A 20,337-nucleotide genomic window follows, 5' to 3' on the forward strand; every position below is an offset into this window, starting at 1 on the left:
CACGAGGCTTGTTGTTACAGCAGGAGGGGGTTTTCCTATCAACCCTTCCCTGTACGAGTTTGATATGAGTTCGGCTCCTCCCCGGGTTCGGTTCCTGGCTAACAGAGGCAATGAAATATGTGAAAGGAAAATCTGGAATGAGTTATGCAGATATGAAAGGTGAGCAGGGTATGGATTGTTGTTATAATAGAAGGGGATGCTCCTTCTAAATGCTCACCACCTCTGCCCTCCCGCCTCACCATCTCCCATACATAATTACCTTTCCTCCTCCCTCCCCCACTCCTCACTGTCTTCCATATGCCAACAAGAGTTCTCAGTAAAGGTGAAATTCAGTTAAATGTTTACTTATTTTATTTACGGTTTATATTTATACCTGATTGTTTTGCGTACGAAAAATATGAGTAGTATTCTGTATAAAATTTATTTTTAAGTTAATATTTCTGTGGGAGCCCCTTTGGCTCCCTGGAGCTATCGGACTGATATACACTATATTAGTCTGGGGCATTAGTCAATGGAGTTCCGCCTAACGGTGACCATGAGCCAGAACCTGGCCCAGTTAGAGAGCCAAAGGGAGCAATGGCCAATAGAAACCCCATGTGTTTGGGAGCATTCCATGTCTGCCATTGACCGGGGTTAGGCACCCAGAAAGGTGGGTATAACAAAACAGACCTCACCTGGTAAGAAATTGCAACTGAAGACTGAACAGAGAGACAGAAGTCCCCCCAAAATGTAAGGAAACAATCAAACAAGCAAACATCATTTACCATTGCCATGCTGCTTGTCCACGCAGCCCTTCCCTCTCCGGGAAGGGGAGGGGGAGCCCTGGACCCCCTGCGCCAGTTACTCATACCTCAAGTTGGGAAGATAAAGATCAAAAGCAAAATGGAATCATCAACCAGAGGGAGGGAGGATTGCCATGGAGCCTCCAGGGCTCACCCAGAAAATACTGTCTCATTACATTCAACATTGGTTTTCTGTGGGGAGCCCCCTAATTTCTCTAGAGCTACTTAATCAAAGAAGGAAATGAGGGACTTACCCAAAAGGCAGCTGCCACACACACATCCACTCAAACGCGAGACAACTGGCCTCAACCTGCAACCCCAAGCCACACACGAACGACTGGCACCAGGAATACTGAGCAAAGAATGGGCGGCCAGGACCCTGTTCGACCTCCAAAACTCCAGTGCCCAAATGTCAGCTCAAGACACATTGCCAAACATGGCAGCCACAGCAGCACACTGACGAACGTCATGGGCACAAGGATAGACCTCAGGCTGGCTAGACTTAACCCTTTAATTGCGCATCGCATCATATGATGCTCTGACCGACTTGCAGTAAATTGCGCATCGCATCATATGATGCTTTGGAGTACTACGCAAGATTTAAACGGCCCGTGGATACACGGGGTTCACCACACCTTCATCAGGGCTCTTGTAAACAGACACCATTTTAAAAAAAAATCGTGGGCCAAACTCCCGGGTGTTATTGGCCTCAGTATTGAGTGAGCAACCAAGCCTGACACACGCAGCATGAACTCGCAGCACTGCTGTTCAGCTTGTGGCCACAGCATCGCCTAAAAATGCCATAATATTCTTGTTCATGCTATTATGTAGCGATGATATTATTACAGAAGACCCCTGACTGTGATAAAACTGACCAGGGTTCTGATAATAGCAGGATTGTGGTGATATTTAGCGCTGTGCACCATGGAGGGAGGAGTAATGCTGTGCGAGGGAGGGTAGTGGCGTTATCTTCTGACTGTGTGTGGCCACCTTTTATTGACTGCACTCACCATACCAGCTTAGTGGTTCGCTATGGTGAACACAAATGTAGATACTTATATATAACGTGTGTATAGAGGGTATAAACAGCAAGAGGAGTAGATTGGGAGCTGCCATTTTGGTGAGGGAGGAGCATTGTCTGCAGGACTTACCATGTTGTTTACTGATGACCACGATGGTCTTTGGGCACCATACCAGTTTACTTGTGCAAGTATGGTGAATAAAACAGGTAGATATTTATATATAATGTGTGTATATAGCGTAATAGCACCACAAACAGTATTGTTGTAGGAGAAATATTAGTGCGTCTGGCCTTGAGGGCGGCAGCCATCAGCTGACTGTGTGAGGTCCTACGTCTTTGTGCCTTTACTCACCATACAAGCTTAGGTGTACAGTTATGGTGAACAAAACATGCAGATACTTATATATAACCTGTGTATGTAATGTAATATCCGACAAAGTATTTGTTCACTGTTTGATGAACATAATTGAATCAACAATATGCACACCATATTTTTTAGTACAGTGATGATTCACTCATTTTATTATATAAATATATCACACTACACACTATTGAATAATATTACAGCAAAAAAACTACGAAAAATCAATCAGAGACATTGAAATAATTAGGTAATTATCTCTTTGTGGCAACTCCGGCCTGACAGCTGGCGATCAACAGACCGCCTGGGACGCACGCTCAGTCAGCGCCTATTTTTTGCCAGAATTCCCCGCCCTATAGCAGGCAATATATGCCACTTAGGTTTTTTTTATTATTTTTCCCGTGATCAGTGAACACAAATTAACAGGTTAGGAAGAAAAAATATATATATTTTTTTTTATGCGCCTGTGGGTGTCAAATGGTATATAGCTATATCTTGAGGTTATCTTGAGATGATTTCGGGGCTTTTTTAGTGTCCCCGCGGCCCGGTCCTCGACCAGGCCTCCACCCCCAGGAAGCAGCCTGTGACAGCTGACTAACACCCAGGTACCTATTTACTGCTAGGTAACAGGAGCATAGGGTGAAAGAAACTCTGCCCATTGTTTCTCGCCGGCGTTTGGGATCGAACCCAGGACCACAGGATCACAAGTCCAGCGTGCTGTTCGCTCGGCCAACCGGCTCCACCACCACCATAGCTCCAACCTATGCGCCATTTAAGGGTTAATAACCCTGCTGATGACCTGAAAGAACCGAGCCCTAGAACAGGGAATGAGGGGAAATCGGATCAATCCAAAGCGCGTCCCCGCCCACAGAAGCTAAGGTGCGCAAATAACGGCGAAGAGCCGCAACCGCACACAACACATGATGCACCCCCCGGCCTGACCAACCAAGCATTAACCTCTGTGATGCACTGAGTATATTGTAACATTCCCCTTGTGCACTTAAAATGTTCGCAACCTTTTATTTTATCTTTGTAAAATGATAAATTCTCTTCCCTGAACACGTACATATAAAAAACTAAAAAATCCCACATTCTTTGGCTGTAGGCATGTGGAGAAAACGCCATCACGGGCAGGTCGCCCGTGCATGAAGCTCACATAGGCGGTCGCAAGGGCCTCGCGGGCCATTCAAGCCCCACAAGTTGCCACAAATATATTTTCAATTATTTGTTCTATGTATTTCCAATGCAGTTTTATTTATTTTTGTATTGTATATGATGCATATTTGTGTTCTTTACAATATGTTTACAGTAGAACGTTCATAATGTTCCGTGCTACTGTGATACATGTGTCAGTAATGTGTCCACAATAAATGTTTTTGTCGCAATATTACTTGTTCAAATTTCACTAAAGTTACAATATGTACATGTTTACACACTACACAGTAACACACTGTATTTACACTCTCAGGTACCAGGTACAAACAGATTTTCACTTCCTGTTTCTTCGTTCTGAGTGCCTGCAAATAACGCACTCACGTACACCCTTGGCATTAGTACCTGTAGAAGGTATGTAGCCAAATTTGTAAAGTGAAAAGTAGTCTTGAAAAGATTATAGAAAAAGATCAATTTGTAAGGTAGTCTTGAAAAAATTGCTTTTTAAAGTATTTTGGAAGATTCAGTCATTCTGGAGGAGCTTCAAGTACAGTACTGTATTCTGGAAGAGATTCAGCCATTCTGGAAGAGATTCAGCTATTTTTTAAAAGATCTATAGAAAACACCACAATGGAAGCTGCTAACACTGTTCATATATGCTACTTGTATCAGATGCATCAACACTGAACCCAGAAAACGATTCATCTATGTATCATCTACAAAAATTGAAGATAACATAGGTGAGCATGGGTGGCACTCGGCTACTACTGGATAAACAATGCTTGTTGTATCGTCCTCATCGGTGCTGTATCACTTGCATCCGACCCTTGTATTAGGTCATTATTGTGCCAAGCTTCATCATTATCATGACCCTTATGTTCTTCAAATAATAAGGTCTGAATTTCACTGATAGAGAGCGATTTTTCAACATCATGTCAGACAGGTGTTTGGGAGCCAGAGGCGCGTGCGCCGCCCATGGTTGCTCCCTCGGTACTTAGCCAGCCAGCCAGCAGCCCTAGGACATTTTGGGATTTTTTTCCAAGATGGCTGCCTCTCACTGGAGGTCCCAAGAGTCCATTTCGTACACAATCACGAGAGTATATTGAATGGGTACAAAATATTCAAAAGGTGTTTTCTCTGTTAGCGCAGTTTCCCACCGACCGAGATTTCTCGGTTGGTGCAGCACAGTGGTTAATTACCTGAGGGGCCCCTCCGGAAGCCCGTTGCCTCGTTCTTCGCCAAAAAAGGAGGAAACAGCTGTAACTGAACAAACCAACCACCAGGACCGAAAGAGCAGAAACCCCTGCACCAAAGAAGAGCAAGAAGCTCACCAACCCGACTCCCAGAGGCCAATACTAACAAAAACAGAGCCTTGGAGAAACAATCATGAACCGAAGTGGCCACCACAAACCAAGGAGAAGTGAAAAGAGAGAGTATCCGGTCCAAGGACCAGGATGTCTTAGATGGCGCATGAGTAGGACGGAGGTGAAACAAGGCACAAGAAAACTTACGAAACGGGGCCAAAGTGACATCTACTCTGAACGCAAGCTGGAGTGGCTCCGCCATCGCTACACGATAAGAGGCAACAGTATTGAGCACCAAATGATGGTCCTGAAAAAGCCATGAAATGACAAAACAAAACGAACGGAAATAGAGGACAACCCACGAAGAGAGAGGCAAGAGAGTAAGGAAACTTCATACTGTTGCCAAGACAAAACTCGCAAGTGGGACACCATCAACGAAGCCACCTGATCACCAAATAAGTACAGGTAGTGATACCCACATCAGAAAGACTAAGACGCAAAGAGCGGAGGAGTAGACCGAACCAGCCATGTATTGGACCAGTCCGATCTGTTGAAAGAGGCGGAGTCGCGGAAAACACCCGAATTCTGACACCAAGCAAGCAGCACCTGAAACCAAGGTTGGATGCTAGATTTCTAATAAGTATTCATGAAACTAAGTTTCTAGGGTAGTCTCATTCCTGAAGTGTCCATATGCAGCACTGTTGATTATACAGAATAATTTTCCTTATATTTTTTACAACATTATTTACTCCTTCTACAGGTTCATACCCAAACCAAAATATAAAGATGAATTTGTAATATGGTATTACTGTATTGTTTCTTTGACAATTGTGATAAAGACTTTCTAGTTTACACTGGAAACAAATTCAGTCACTTTCTATCATTGTATGTATTTTATGTTAATTATTAAAAAAAAAATCTAACATTGAGTTTAAACCTAAAACAGATGGACTAGTGGATCAGATTGTCGTTCCCCTAACCAGAAGGGCTTGCAGTTCAGTGGTTGCCCTCCAAATCGCTACTACTTTTCTGGGTTTTCAGCTCTCCAGACTCTTATTGATATTGCCATTATTAGGGTAAGTTTTCAGTGTAAGTGTTTACAGTATAAGTTTTCAGGGAAGGCTATGTTGGAGGCACCCTAGAGCGCTTTACTCAATTCAAGTCACACAGGCCTTTGTGAGTCAACAAAAATGTACTGAGAACCAGAGGCCAAAAACCATGAACGTTCTGTAGAGGTCATGTGTCTAATGAAACATCTGAAATGCTATGCGTGCTAGTGGCTTTGCAAGAATGTGAGAACCCCAATGTTATGTACTTTTCACAAACCCTCTTGTGTATGTATATATATATATATATATATATATATATATATATATATATATATATATATATATATATATATATATATATATATATATATATATATATATATATACAGTGCTTCCTCAGACTAACGAACCCCGCTCTATCGAATTCCCGGAAGAGCCGAACAAATTGAATTCGGTACCAAATGTTCAGTGGAACATACAAATGTTCGATTAAGTGAGGAATGTTCGTCCAAGCGGTCACCGAGGCCGAGCGTCAGAGCTGGCTGTCATCAACTATGATTCGCCAGAGTGTAAACAGTTATGTAGTGTTTTATTATCCCTACCCATTGTTTCTAGGGAGAAATGGTGATAAAAATGGTGATAAAATGGTGTCAGGGGGGCATTGGTGAGAGAGTTGTTGTCAGGAGGCAACACGTGCTCCCCCGCCCCCACCCTCCTTCCTCCACCTGACCACAGAGACCACTCACTCTCCTCTCATCGTCAGATGCCAAGAGTCAATTTAATGATAATTATCGCATTATCTACACTGAAAATAGCCTTTTTATTAGAAAAATGTCATATTGGAGCAATAATAATGGTGAAAATTGTAATATATACAGTACATATTTTAAACAGTTTGAACACATTTCCTTTTCACAGAATTTTTAATACAATTGGGGTGTAGATAACAGCCGGCATTGTGTGGCCGGCCGGTCGCTCCCTGAGCCATTGGGGGGGTAGGGGGTGGGAGGGGGGGGGGGGTTGTTTCCTGGATCCATCCCTCCCTCCCTCTAACAGCCTACGTATTGTACTAATACCTATAAATTTTGAGGAGGCCAATAAAACAAGCACAGGTCATGTGAACGTTAGGCCTTGGTGAGGTGGCTGGCATCATTTGTGGTGGTGTCAGGGGAGGCAGGTGGGGTCAGGGGAGGCAGGCGGTGTCAGGGGAGGCAGGCGGTGTCAGGGGAGGCAGGTGGTGTCAGGGGAGGCAGGTGGTGTCGGGGGAGGCAGGTGGTGTCAGAGGAGGCAGGCGGTGTCAGAGGAGGCAGGCAGTGTCAGGGGAGGCAGGTGGTGTCAGGGGAGGCAGGTGGTGTCAGAGGAGGCAGGCGGTGTCAGAGGAGGCAGGCGGTGTCAGGGGAGGCAGGTGGTGTCAGGGGAGGCAGGTGGTGTCAGGGGAGGCAGGTGGTGTCAGAGGAGGCAGGCGGTGTCATGGGAGGCAGGTGGGGTCAGGGGAGGCAGGCAGTGTCAGGGGTGGCAGGTGGGGTCAGGGGAGGCAGGTGGTGTCAGGGGAGGCACATGGGGTCAGGGGAGGCAGGTGGTGTCAGGGGAGGCACATGGGGTCAGGGGAGGCAGGTGGTGTCAGGGGAGGCAGGTGGGGTCAGGGGAGGCAGGTGGGGTCAGGGGAGGCAGGTGGTGTCAGGGGAGGCAGGTGGTGTCAGAGGAGGCAGGCGGTGTCATGGGAGGCAGGTGGGGTCAGGGGAGGCAGGTGGGGTCAGGGGAGACAGGTGGGGTCAGGGGAGGCAGGCGGTGTCAGGGGAGGCAGGAGGTGGAAAGAGGCAGGTGGTGTCAGGGGAGGCAGGTGGGGTCAGGGGAGGCAGGCGGTGTCAGGGGAGGCAGGTGGGGTCAGGGGAGGCAGGTGGTGGAAAGAGGCAGGTGGTGTCAGGGGAGGCAGGTGGGGTCAGGGGAGGCAGGCGGTGTCAGGGGAGGCAGGCGGGGTCAGGGGAGGCAGGTGGGGTCAGGGGAGGCAGGTGGTGTCAGGGGAGGCAGGTGGGGTCAGGGGAGGCAGGTGGGGTCAGGGGAGGCAGGTGGGGTCAGGGGAGGCAGGTGGGGTCAGGGGAGGCAGGTGGTGTCAGGGGAGGCAGGTGGGGTCAGGGTAGGCAGGTGGGGTCAGGGTAGGCAGGTGGGGTCAGGGGAGGCAGGTGGGGTCAGGGTAGGCAGGTGGGGTCAGGGGAGGCAGGTGGGGTCAGGGGAGGCAGGTGGTGGAAAGAGGCAGGTGGGGTCAGTGGTGGAAGGTGTTGTCAGGGGAGGTGGAAGTGGAGAGAGAAGGGTGGTGACCACGCATGGCTGCCAAACCTCTCATTCATACTCTATTATAAATCTCAATCTTAGCTGTAAAATATTTATGCCAAAATATGTTAATTTTCGTGTATTAATATACATTATTAATCATTAACACGTTTTATTGTTTCCTGAAGAAAACAATAGCTGACTTGGCATTGTGGTGTGTATGGCCGGGTACCTGGGGGGGGGGGGGGGGGTCCTGGAGGTGTGAGAGGAGACCTGTCAACCCATCATTTTTTTTTTTTGTCGGGCGAGTTGAGACGCTTCCAAGCCTGCTGCTTCAATACACAGTGTGGGTGGTGTGGTTGGGTGTGGGGGGATGATGTGTGTGGGGTGGGTGGTGGTGTGGGGTGTGTGGGGGATGATGTGGGTGGTGGTGTGGGGTGTGTGGGTGGTGGTGTGGGGAGTGTGGGTAGTGGGGGCGAATGGTGTTAGTGGTGTTGGGGATGGTGTGGGGGTGTGGGGGATGGTGTGGGTGGTGTTGGGGATGATATGGGTGGTGTTGGGGATGATATGGGTGGTGTGGGTGGTGGTGTGGGGTGTGTGGGGGATGGTGTGGGTGGTGGTGTGGGGTGTGTGGGTGGTGGTGTGGGGAGTGTGGGTGGTGGGGGCGAATGGTGTTAGTGGTGTGGGGGATGGTGTGGGTGGTGTGGAGGATGGTGTGGGTGGTGTGGGGGATGGTGTGGGTGGTGTGGAGGATGGTGTGGGTGGTGTGGAGGATGGTGTGGGTGGTGTGGGGGATGGTGTGGGTGGTGTGGATGATGGTGTGGGTGGTGTGGAGGATGGTGTGGGTGGTGTGGGGGATGGTGTGGGTGGTGTGGGGGATGGTGTGGGTGGTGTGGGGGATGGTGTGGGTGGTGTGGGGGATGGTGTGGGTGGTGTGGGGGATGGTGTGGGTGGTGTGGGTGGTATGGGAGATGGTGTGGGTGGTGTGGAGGATGGTATGGGTGGTGTGGGGGATGGTGTTGGTGGTGTGGAGGATGGTGTGGGGATGGTATGGGTGGTGTGGGGATGGTATGGGTGGTGTGGAGGATGGTGTGGGTGGTGTGGAGGATGGTGTGGGTGGTGTGGGGGATGGTGTGGGTGGTGTGGAGGATGGTGTGGGTGGTGTGGGGGGTGGTGTGGAGGATGGTGTGGGTGGTGTGGAGGATGGTGTGGGTGGTGTGGAGGATGGTGTGAGTGGGGTGGGGGATGGTGATTCTCGCATCTCAGATTATTATTGACACCAAAAGAGCATGAAAGATATTATAATGAAGCACCACACAACAAAGAAACAAACTAATGTGTCCTGGCATGTTTAAAAAAAAAAAATAAGAAGGTTGTTGGGGCCGGACGGATGGAACGAATTCCGCACTGGAACGAATCGGCTTCGCCCCATATAGTTCGTTCAAGTGAGGACACACTGTATATATATATATATATATATATATATATATATATATGCATATATATATACACAGTATATATATAAAACCAGCGTTGAATGTAATGAAACGCCATTTTCTGGGCGAGTCCCGGAGGCTCCCTGGAGCTTAACAGGCTGATATGCTAATGTCAGACTTTGGCATCAGTCATGTGTATGGAGTTCTTATGTGCCTACTGGGGACCACAAGCCAAAACCTGGCCCCCTCTAGAAAGGCAAGGGGAGCAATGGCCTATAGAAACCCCCGTGTGGTTGGAAGCATTCTATGTCTGCCATCGACCGGGTTAGGCACCCTGAAAGGTAGGCGTCCCAAAACAAACCCCTATTCTGGTGAAAATTGCAACCAAAAACCGAACAAGTGGATAGAACTCCCCGAACAAAAACGAGCAAAGTAGTGTGACGTCACCCGTCATCGCGCCGTTGTCTGCGCAGCTCCCCCTTTTCCGGGAGGGGGAAGGGGTAGCCCTAGACATACCACGCTAGCGATCCACACCCCAGTTCTGAGGCTGGATGTCAAAACACGCAAAAAAACGCCAACCGGAGGGAGGGAGGGATAGAGGGGAGCCTCCGGGACTCACCGAGAAAATGGCGTTTCGCTACATTCAACGCTGGTTTTCTGAGGGGAGCCCCTATGGCTCCCCGGAGCTAACTACCTACAAAGGAAAAGAATAGGGACGGACCCGGGAGGTGGTCGTCGCACACTACTCAACCCTAAGTCGAGACAACAGGCTACATCCGCCGACCCAAAGCAACTCAGGCCCGACTAGGCCCAGGAACGTGTACAAGGTAATGAGCAGCCAAGGACCTTGTCCGACCGCCAATTCCCCGTGCCCGAATGTCCTCCCAGGACACAGTACCAAAGACGGCAGCAAGAGCCGCGAACTTGCGGACGTCATGGGCATGGAGATAGACCGCAGGCTGGCGAGCCTTAAGAACCTCGCGGACGTCCTGGGAGACCCGCACCCTCGAACAGGGAAGAAGGGAAACGGAGCAACCCAAAGAGCGTCCACGGACTCAGAAACCGTGGCGCGCCAATAACGGCGGAGAGCCGCAACCAGACAAAAACAAAATGCACCCCTGGCCCAACCAAAGCATCAGCAACCCAGGGACCCCTCCAGAAAGCAGCAGTCTCCTTCTCTGCCAGAAAAGAAGAAGGCAGCAGACGACCAAACCGATAACCCCGACCGAAGGAGCAGAAAAACCCCTGCACAGGAGGAGAGCATGAAGCTCACCTATCCGACCCCCAGAGGGCAATGCCAACCGGAAAAGAGCCATCGAAAAACAAACTGGAACTGAAGGGACCCACAAGAAAATGAGATGAAGAAAGAAAAGAGAGAGCACTGTCCAATGACCAGGACGACTCAAGCTGCGCAAGAACAGGCCGGAGGTGAAACAAGCATGAGACAGCTTACGAACGGCGCAGAGGAAAGTCCGAAAGCAAGCCGAAGCGGCTCCGCCAACGGCACATAAATCGAGGCGACAGTATGCGGCAAGTCGACTGCCCCCACCCCCAGCAGAAAAGCCAAGCCGATACTAACAAACGCAGCCACCGAAAAAGGGACAGAAGGAAAAGGAACGACCGCCAAAACACCCCATACTGCCGCCAAAAAGCACACAGGTGGGACACCAACAACGAAGCCACCTGACCACCAACGGACGCGAGATGCCCGAGGCAGAACGTAATCAGCCCTGCCAAGGGTCATCTGTGCCTAGGAAGAGGCGGAGCCGCAGGAAGATCTCGGGTGCGACCACCAAGGAAGCAGAGCCGGAAGCCCAAGCCGGCAAGGAGGAGATGGAACGACTGCCGAACAGAAAACTCTCCAACGCGAACAAGCTCACCAGGGGATCGGAAACCACGGGCCCGATGTGAGACACCAGAGAAGGGACTTCGCAAGATCCTGAAAAAAAACAGGTACCCAAACCCTGCAACAGGAAGGCCAAAAGGCACAAACAAAACACACAACAGTGTGAAGGAGGAAATGAGAAAAAGATCAACAGAAACGCCCCAGCATCAGCGGTCAGGGACAAGAGTGAAGCAGGAAGACGAGAGGAATGCATGAGGAAGGGAAGTGGCGGAGGCCAACCCCACACCCAACGTCCAGCACAGATAAGAGCCCAGTAGTAGTGGAGAGTGTGGGGAGGGGAAGCACACGTGAGCACGAGCTCTGTGAAAAACAATATATATCTCGGGATATTTCAGTGATACAGGAATTAAACACAGTCAGATAACTCATAAAGTGCGTCTCAACTTATTAAACAATATACCATAGTGATTGACATCCGACTTTTGTGCTTTAAGGAAATAACAAGTGAATTTTGTGTGGAGTCCACCTCGTGGTGCCAGAACCAACCCCATAGACCCACGTCCTGTGTGCCCACCGTGTGTGTGTGTGCGCTTACTAGCACATTGGTTTCCAGCAAGTGTAATAGGGAAATGTGGATCGAGAAATTAGTAATAGAGAAAGTGAATACTATTGCAAGTCGGAAATAAAGCAGAAAATCCCTTATTGTAATACAGGCGAATTAATATATCAGTGTTATAACCCAAGTAACTGGCAACTGACAGCCTCCAGCCGCAGCCTGGGACAACAATGTGTCAACTGTACAGCCTCTGGGACCCTCACCCTCCACCCTGCGATAAGTACTGACCATACAGTAGAACAAATAGACGTATATATTTTTACAAATATACGGTATACATATAATATTATAAATATATAGATATATATATAAAACAAAACGAGGCAAAATGGGAGTAAATAAACAAATTTGTGGCCACTGTAACAACTCCCTAAAGTCGAAGGTAACGGGAATTGAATGTTATATCTGTAAGAATAGATTTCATTCGGCTTGTACAGGAGTGAGTAACAATACGGCACTGAGAGCTGGCCATTTGCTCTGGGTGTGTAAAAATGACCTTCCAGCTTGGAATATCCTAAAAAACCTTCTAGATAACATGACACATGAATGGAAAACATCGTTCATTGAAAGCCTACCAGCCATCCAGAAGGAGTGGGAAAGGAACAACAACAATTCTACAATTCTAATATACCAGGGGCGGAGGCTATAGTCAGGGATGAAACTGAGGCTGAAACTCAGGAAGTTGTAAACTTTGACTCAGTAGGCCTGGATGTAGATGACAGTAAACTAGAAAGTGTAACAAACAGCACTGACAGCTTGATAGGTACAGACACTACGACGGTTCCCGATAGAGCAAGCCAGAACAGAAGGACAGACTTATGCAAATTTTATGCAAAGGGCATATGCAGACATAGATATGCAGGTAATAAGAAAGGATTAGAATGCAGTTACCAACATCCCAAAAAATGTTTAAATATGCTTAGGAAAGGTGAGTGTCGATTTGGATCAATATGTAGGTTTTTCCATCCTGACGTGCTAAACCTCACTGGAGGACAGAAAATGCTATTACCTCAGCTGCCCACACTTTCATGTGAAAGGCACGGAACGCTACATAAAGAGTGGCAAGCAGGATAATGAATTTGGAGGAAACTCTATAAATTTTTTATACCAAACCGAAAGAGAATTCAAAAGGAGGAGCATGGAGAGTGTATGGAACTAGATGCCAGATCCACTTGCATTCCAGAATTACAGATACAATTACACACCGAAATGGAACTACAACTACGACAGGCAACTGCCCTACAACAATCAGTACAGGTCAGAACAAACTCATTATGTCCACGCATAATGGGCTTCCCGAAAAAGTCTCCCAGTCAAACTATCACTAATAGAGTAACCTCATTCATCTTTGCCAACATACAAGGACTGAAAACAAGAACAAACAAAAAAGTACAGTTCATAAATGGCCTCCTCACGGAGTCAAATGCAGTATTTGGAGCTTTCACAGAAACCCATGCAGGGGAATTGTTGGACAGTGAGATCTGGATTCCAGGATATAACCTATACAGGTGTGATAGGAAAATTAGGTCACATGAAGGAGTGGGTCTGTATATTAGGGAAGACTTTGCATGCTCGGAGCTCCTTAACGTTACAAATGAGGTGGTAGAGGTATTGGGATTAAAAATAGAGAAAATAAATTTAGTGATCATTCTAATATACAATCCGCCAGATGCAAAGGCTGAGGAATTCACAGAACAGATAAACAAAATAGAGAATAGCCTTGATAATTTGGAGAACCCGATACCTGATATTATCTTCCTAGGTGACTTCAACTTGCCTAGTCTCAGGTGGAGAATAGCAAACAATAATATTATACCAGGAAATCTATCAGGACCTAACCAACTACAGATTAGAGAACTACTTAGATTCTGTGACAAATTTTCACTCAATCAGCAGATATCGGAGCCAACGAGAAATGAAAATATTCTAGATCTGGTCTTTACGAACATTGAAGACATTATCAGAGACATTACGATATCAGATACCACATACTCAGATCACAAGCTCATTGAAGTGCAAACGACCATCAATACTCAGAATAGACCTAAAATGTTGATAAAGCGAGAGGGGCTATTCAGTAAATTTAATTTTAATAATAAAAGGATAGACTGGGAGATAATAAACAGGGAACTTACAAACATTCCATGGGAAACTGTTCTAAGTAATACAAGTCCTACAGAAGGAATAGAAAAACTGACTTCGGAAGCGTATCAAGTCTGTCTGAAACATGTTCCTTTGAGGAAAGCCAGAAAGAGATCCAACGTAGAAAGAGAACGCAGACGACACTATAAATGCAGGAAAAAATAACGGAACTGCTTATGCAGACACGAATTTCCCGTCAAAGAAGGAATAATTTAAATAGGGAGATTGAAGAAATCGAGCGGAAATTGAAACACATATGAAACTGAAGAAAGGCAGTTAGAACAGAAAGCAATTCAGGAGATAAAGAAAAATCCAAAATATTTCTTCACATATGCGAAATCAAAAGCAAAAACCACTGCCAGTATTGGACCTATTCGTACAAGTGAAGGTTCATACACGGAGGATGACAAAGAAATTAGTGAAATCCTAAAAAAACAGTATGAGGACATGTTTAGCACACCAATAAACAACATGAAAGTGGAAGATCCAGACAATTTTTTTTTGCGGGATATTCAAACCCCTGTAAATATAACTGATATCAACACGAGCGCACTAAATTTTGAAAGAGAAATTGAAAACATGCCCATGCACTTGGCCCCAGGTCCAGACTTATGGAATTCAATATTTATAAAGAAATGGAAAGTGCCGGTAGCACAGGCACTCAGTATAGTGTGGAGGAAGAGCTTGGACACGGGGGAGATACCAGATGCACTTAAAGTAGCAGACATAGCCCCTCTACACAAGGGAGGGAGCAAAGCATTGGCAAAGAATTATAGACCAGTTGCACTAACATCGCACATCATAAAAGTATTTGAGAGAGTGATTAGGAGTCAGGTCACCAATTTCATGGAGACCAATGACCTTCACAACCCAGGCCAACATGGATTTCGAGCAGGAAGATCGTGCCTCTCACAGCTACTTGTGCACTACGACAAAGTCACTGAGGCATTAGAAGAAAAACAGAATGCTGATATAATATACACGGACTTTGCAAAGGCTTTCGATAAATGTGACCATGGCGTGATAGCACACAAAATGAAGTCAATGGGAATAACTGGTAAAGTAGGACGCTGGATACTCAGTTTTCTGTCAAACAGGACTCAGCGAGTATCGGTCAACCATATAAAGTCTAGTCCAAGTGCAGTTAGAAGCTCTGTATCTTAGGGTACAGTCCTTGCATCGCTGCTTTTCCTTATTTTCATATCAGATATAGACAAAAATACAAGTCACAGCTTCGTATCATCCTTTGCAGATGACACAAAAATCAGTATGAAAATTATCTCGGCTGAAGACATTAAAAAACTTCAAGCTGATATTAATAAAGTTTTCGACTGGGCATCAGTAAATAACATGATGTTTAACAGTGATAAATTCCAGGTACTCAGGTACGGTAAAAATGAGGACCTTAAACATAATACAGGGTATAAAACACAATCAAATGTACCCATAGTAGGAAAACAGCATGTAAAGGATTTGGGAATAATAATGTCTGACGACCTAACTTTTAAGGAACATAACCAAGCAAATATTGCGACAGCCCGAAAAATGATAGGATGGATTAAGAGAACCTTCAAATCCAGAGATCCCATCACAATGGTTGTACTCTTCAAGTCACTTGTGTTGTCCCATCTTGAGTACTGCTCAGTACTCACTTCCCCCTTCAGAGCAGGAGAGATTGCTGAAATAGAGGGAATACAGAGAACATATACGGCACGCATAGACGCGATAAAGCCCCTAAATTATTGGGATCATCTCAAAGCCCTCCAAATGTACTCACTAGAAAGAAGACGAAAGAGATATCAAATAATATACACCTGGAAGATACTGGAGGGCCAAGTACCAAATCTACATAGTAAAATAACAACGTACTGGAGTGAACGATATGGAAGAAAATGCAGAATAGAACCAGTGAAGAGCAGGGGTGCCATAGGCACAAGCAGAGAACACTGTATAAACATCAGAGGTCCACGGTTGTTCAACACCCTCCCAGCAAGCATAAGAAATATTGCCGGAACAACCGTGGACATTTTCAAGAGGAAAATAGATTTATTCCTCTAAGGAGTGCCAGACCAACCGGGCTGTGGTGGGTATGTGGCCCTACGGGCCGCTCCAAGCAACAGCCTAGTGGACCAAACTCTCACAAGTCAAGCCTGGCCTCGGGCTGGGCTTGGGGAGTAGAAGAACTCCCAGAACCCCATCAACCAGGTATCAACCAGTAGGCTCTGGAACTTGAACAGAAAGTGAATGATAGGCGAGGTGTGAGACGAAGAGCCAAAGCTCATCCCCAGCCAGCACAATTAGGCAAGGACAACGAGGTTAGGACAGAGAATCCAAGGAATATGGAAAAACCTAGCCCGGCACAGCAAGACCTGCAAGGAAGGAGGGCCCCAGAAAATCCTGGGAACAAAAATCCCAAACAAGGAAGGCGCCAGCAGGAGCATGGAAGGCCCGAACAAGGGGGAGGGGAAGCACACGTGAGCATGAGCTCTGTGAAAAACAATATATATCTCTGGATATTTCAGTGATACAGGAATTAAACACAGTCAGATAACTCATAAAGTGCATCTCAACTTATTAAACAATATACCATAGTGATTGACATCCGACTTTTGTGCTTTAAGGAAATAACAAGTGAATTTTGTGTGGAGTCCACCTCGTGGTGCCAGAACCAACCCCATAGACCCACGTCCTGTGTGCCCACCGTGTGTGTGTGTGTGCGCTTACTAGCACATTGGTTTCCAGCAAGTGTAATAGGGAAATGTGGATCGAGAAATTAGTAATAGAGAAAGTGAATACTATTGCAAGTCGGAAATAAAGCAGAAAATCCCTTATTGTAATACAGGCGAATTAATATATCAGTGTTATAACCCAAGTAACTGGCAACTGACAGCCTCCAGCCGCAGCCTGGGACAACAATGTGTCAACTGTACAGCCTCTGGGACCCTCACCCTCCACCCTGCGATAAGTACTGACCATACAGTAGAACAAATAGACGTATATATTTTTACAAATATACGGTATACATATAATATTATAAATATATAGATATATATATAAAACAAAACGAGGCAAAATGGGAGTAAATAAACAAATTTGTGGCCACTGTAACAACTCCCTAAAGTCGAAGGCAACGGGAATTGAATGTTATATCTGTAAGAATAGATTTCATTCGGCTTGTACAGGAGTGAGTAACAATACAGCACTGAGAGCTGGCCATTTGCTCTGGGTGTGTAAAAATGACCTTCCAGCTTGGAATATCCTAAAAAACCTTCTAGATAACATGACACATGAATGGAAAACATCGTTCATTGAAAGCCTACCAGCCATCCAGAAGGAGTGGGAAAGGAACAACAACAATTCTACAATTCTAATATACCAGGGGCGGAGGCTATAGTCAGGGATGAAACTGAGGCTGAAACTCAGGAAGTTGTAAACTTTGACTCAGTAGGCCTGGATGTAGATGACAGTAAACTAGAAAGTGTAACAAACAGCACTGACAGCTTGATAGGTACAGACACTACGACGGTTCCCGATAGAGCGAGCCAGAACAGAAGGACAGACTTATGCAAATTTTATGCAAAGGGCATATGCAGACATAGATATGCAGGTAATAAGAAAGGATTAGAATGCAGTTACCAACATCCCAAAAAATGTTTAAATATGCTTAGGAAAGGTGAGTGTCGGTTTGGATCAATATGTAGGTTTTTCCATCCTGACATGTGCTAAACCTCACTGGAGGACAGAAAATGCTATTACCTCAGCTGCCCACACTTTCACGTGAAAGGCACGGAACGCTACATAAAGAGTGGCAAGCAGGATAATGAATTTGGAGGAAACTCTATAAATTTTTTATACCAAACCGAAAGAGAATTCAAAAGGAGGAGCATGGAGAGTGTATGGAACTAGATGCCAGATCCACTTGCATTCCAGAATTACAGATACAATTACACACCGAAATGGAACTACAACTACGACAGGCAACTGCCCTACAACAATCAGTACTGGTCAGAACAAACTCATTATGTCCACGCATAATGGGCTTCCCGAAAAAGTCTCCCAGTCAAACTATCACTAATAGAGTAACCTCATTCATCTTTGCCAACATACAAGGACTGAAAACAAGAACAAACAAAAAAGTACAGTGGTACCTTGCATAACGATCGCCCCACAAGGCGAATATTTTGGGTAACGACTGGCCCGATCGGCGAGAAATCGTCCCATATGACGAACGCTCGTTTGTGTAACGTCAACACCACATGGTGGGGTCACGCCGCCACTGTCTACAGTGTTGTATTGGTGTCTCACACGACCAGTATCCGTCTGTATCGCTCCACACACAATTCTGATATTCGTGTTTTTTTTTTGTGGTTTTGTGACTACAATTCTGAACGCACGATGTCGTCCAAGAAGCAGCCTGCGAAAGCAGGAGTTTGCAAGGGGAAGAAAGAGGCAATCACTGTGGAAGTGAAGAAAGAGATCATAGCAAAGCACGAGCGTGGTATTCGTGTGGTTGATCTTGCCAGGGAGTATGGCAGGGCTCCCTCAACAATATCCACCATACTGAAGGGCAAGGATAAATATAAGACGCTTGACATGGCCAAAGGAGTTAGCAAGCTCACCAGCAAACGTCCAAAACTCCTGGAAGATGTGGAACGGCTACTGCTGGTGTGGATGAATGAACGACAATTGCATGGCGATTGTGTCTCTGAAGCTATCGTTTGCGCTAAGGCTAGGATGCTGTATGTGGACCTTGTCAGGAAGATACCAGGTGCGTCGTCTGAAGATGAGGAGGTATTTAGGGCAAGCCGTGGCTGGTTTGAGAACTTTAAGAAAAGGAGTGGTATACACAGTGTTGTGCGACATGGGGAGGCTGCCAGCTCTGATAAAGGTGCTGCTGAGGCTTTTGTGCCAGAGTTCCAGAAATTTGTTGATCAGGAGCAGTTTCTGCCACAACAAGTTTTCAATTGTGACGAGACCGGCCTTTTTTGAAAAAAACTGACGAAGAGGACCTACATCACGCAAGAGGAACAATCATTGCCTGGCCACAAACCGATGAAGGATCGCCTTACTCTCGTGCTCTGCGCCAATGCAAGTGGCGATTGCAAGGTCAAGCCGCTGCTCGTCTATCACTCAGAAAATCCACGAGTGTTCAAGGCGTTTAAGGGTCACAAGACACGGCTGAATGTGATGTGGAGGTCGAACAAGAGGTCCTGGGTCACGCAGATCTTCTTTAGTGAGTGGGTAAATGACGTTTTCGGCCCCACAGTGAGAAATTATCTCGTCGACAAGCAGTTACCACTCAAGGCCTTGCTTGTGCTCGATAATGCACCTGCGCATCCTTGCCAACTGCAAGATGATCTGTTCCCTGAAAATCAGTTTATCACCATCAAGTTTCTTCCTCCAAACACCACGCCACTCCTCCAACCCATGGATCAGCAGGTCATTGCTAACTTTAAGAAGCTCTATATGAAGGCCTTGTTGGAGAGATGGGTTCATGTGATTGACACCACAGAGCTGACCCTCAGACAATTCTGGAAGGAGCAGTTCAATATCATGGGGGCCTTGCGTTTGATAGATAAGGCCTGGGAAGGGGTGTCACAGAGAACCCTACACTCTGCATGGCGAAACTTGTGGCCTGAGGGTGTCCCTGAGCGAGACTTCGAAGGTTTCGGTCCTGCACCTGCATCTGCATCCGCACCTGTGGATGACCCGGAGGCTCTTTTAGTGGATGATATTGTCGCTCTGGGACACACACTGGGTCTGGAGGTGGATGCTGCTGATGTGCAGGAGTTGGTGGAGGAGCACAGTGATGAACTGACCACCGAGGAACTCCTGGAACTGCAGAAAGAGCTGGTGCAACAGGAGGTACAGGAGCTCTCATCGGGGGAGGAGGAGGTCTGCGAGGATGCTATCCCATCTAGTGAGATCAGGGACGTGCTGGGCATGTTCGAAAAGGTGACAGCATTTGCGGAAAAGCATCACCCTGATAAGGCGGTGACAACACGGTGCGTGAACCTGTTTAATGACAATGTGCTGTCTCGATTTAGGGACATCCTCAAACGAAGACAACAGCAAGTGACACGCGATATGGTCAGTGGACAGGGTGGGAAGAGACGTGCTAGTGATATTGAACCACAACCCGGTCCTAGTGGGGTTAAATTCCCAAAGAGAGCGAGCCCGCCTGACCCAGAGGTGGTGTCTCCCTCCTCCCCATAAGCCCTCTCCTCCCTCCCTCCCGATCGGCTCCCTCAAGCCAGCAACGACTCTTCATAAGGTAAAGTGAATATACACATGGAAACAGTCAAACAAACATTTATTTAACTTGTACAGTATAATATTACCAGTGTATAATGTCATATT

At 46.6% G+C, this 20,337-nt stretch overlaps 1 protein-coding gene across 1 annotated transcript in view; it reads left to right on the forward strand.

Moving 5' to 3' along the window:
• Nucleotides 1-20,337, forward strand: part of LOC123773774 (cholesterol transporter ABCA5) — a 567,017-nt gene that overhangs the window by 68,495 nt on the left and 478,185 nt on the right. The window contains exon 6 of the mRNA XM_045767705.2: nt 5,567-5,696. Within this exon, the coding sequence (XP_045623661.1) occupies nt 5,567-5,696 (130 nt within the window). The remainder of the gene's footprint in view (nt 1-5,566; nt 5,697-20,337) is intronic.

The sequence above is a fragment of the Procambarus clarkii genome, chromosome 72 (assembly GCF_040958095.1).
Source record: "Procambarus clarkii isolate CNS0578487 chromosome 72, FALCON_Pclarkii_2.0, whole genome shotgun sequence".
NCBI lineage: Eukaryota > Metazoa > Arthropoda > Malacostraca > Decapoda > Cambaridae > Procambarus > Procambarus clarkii.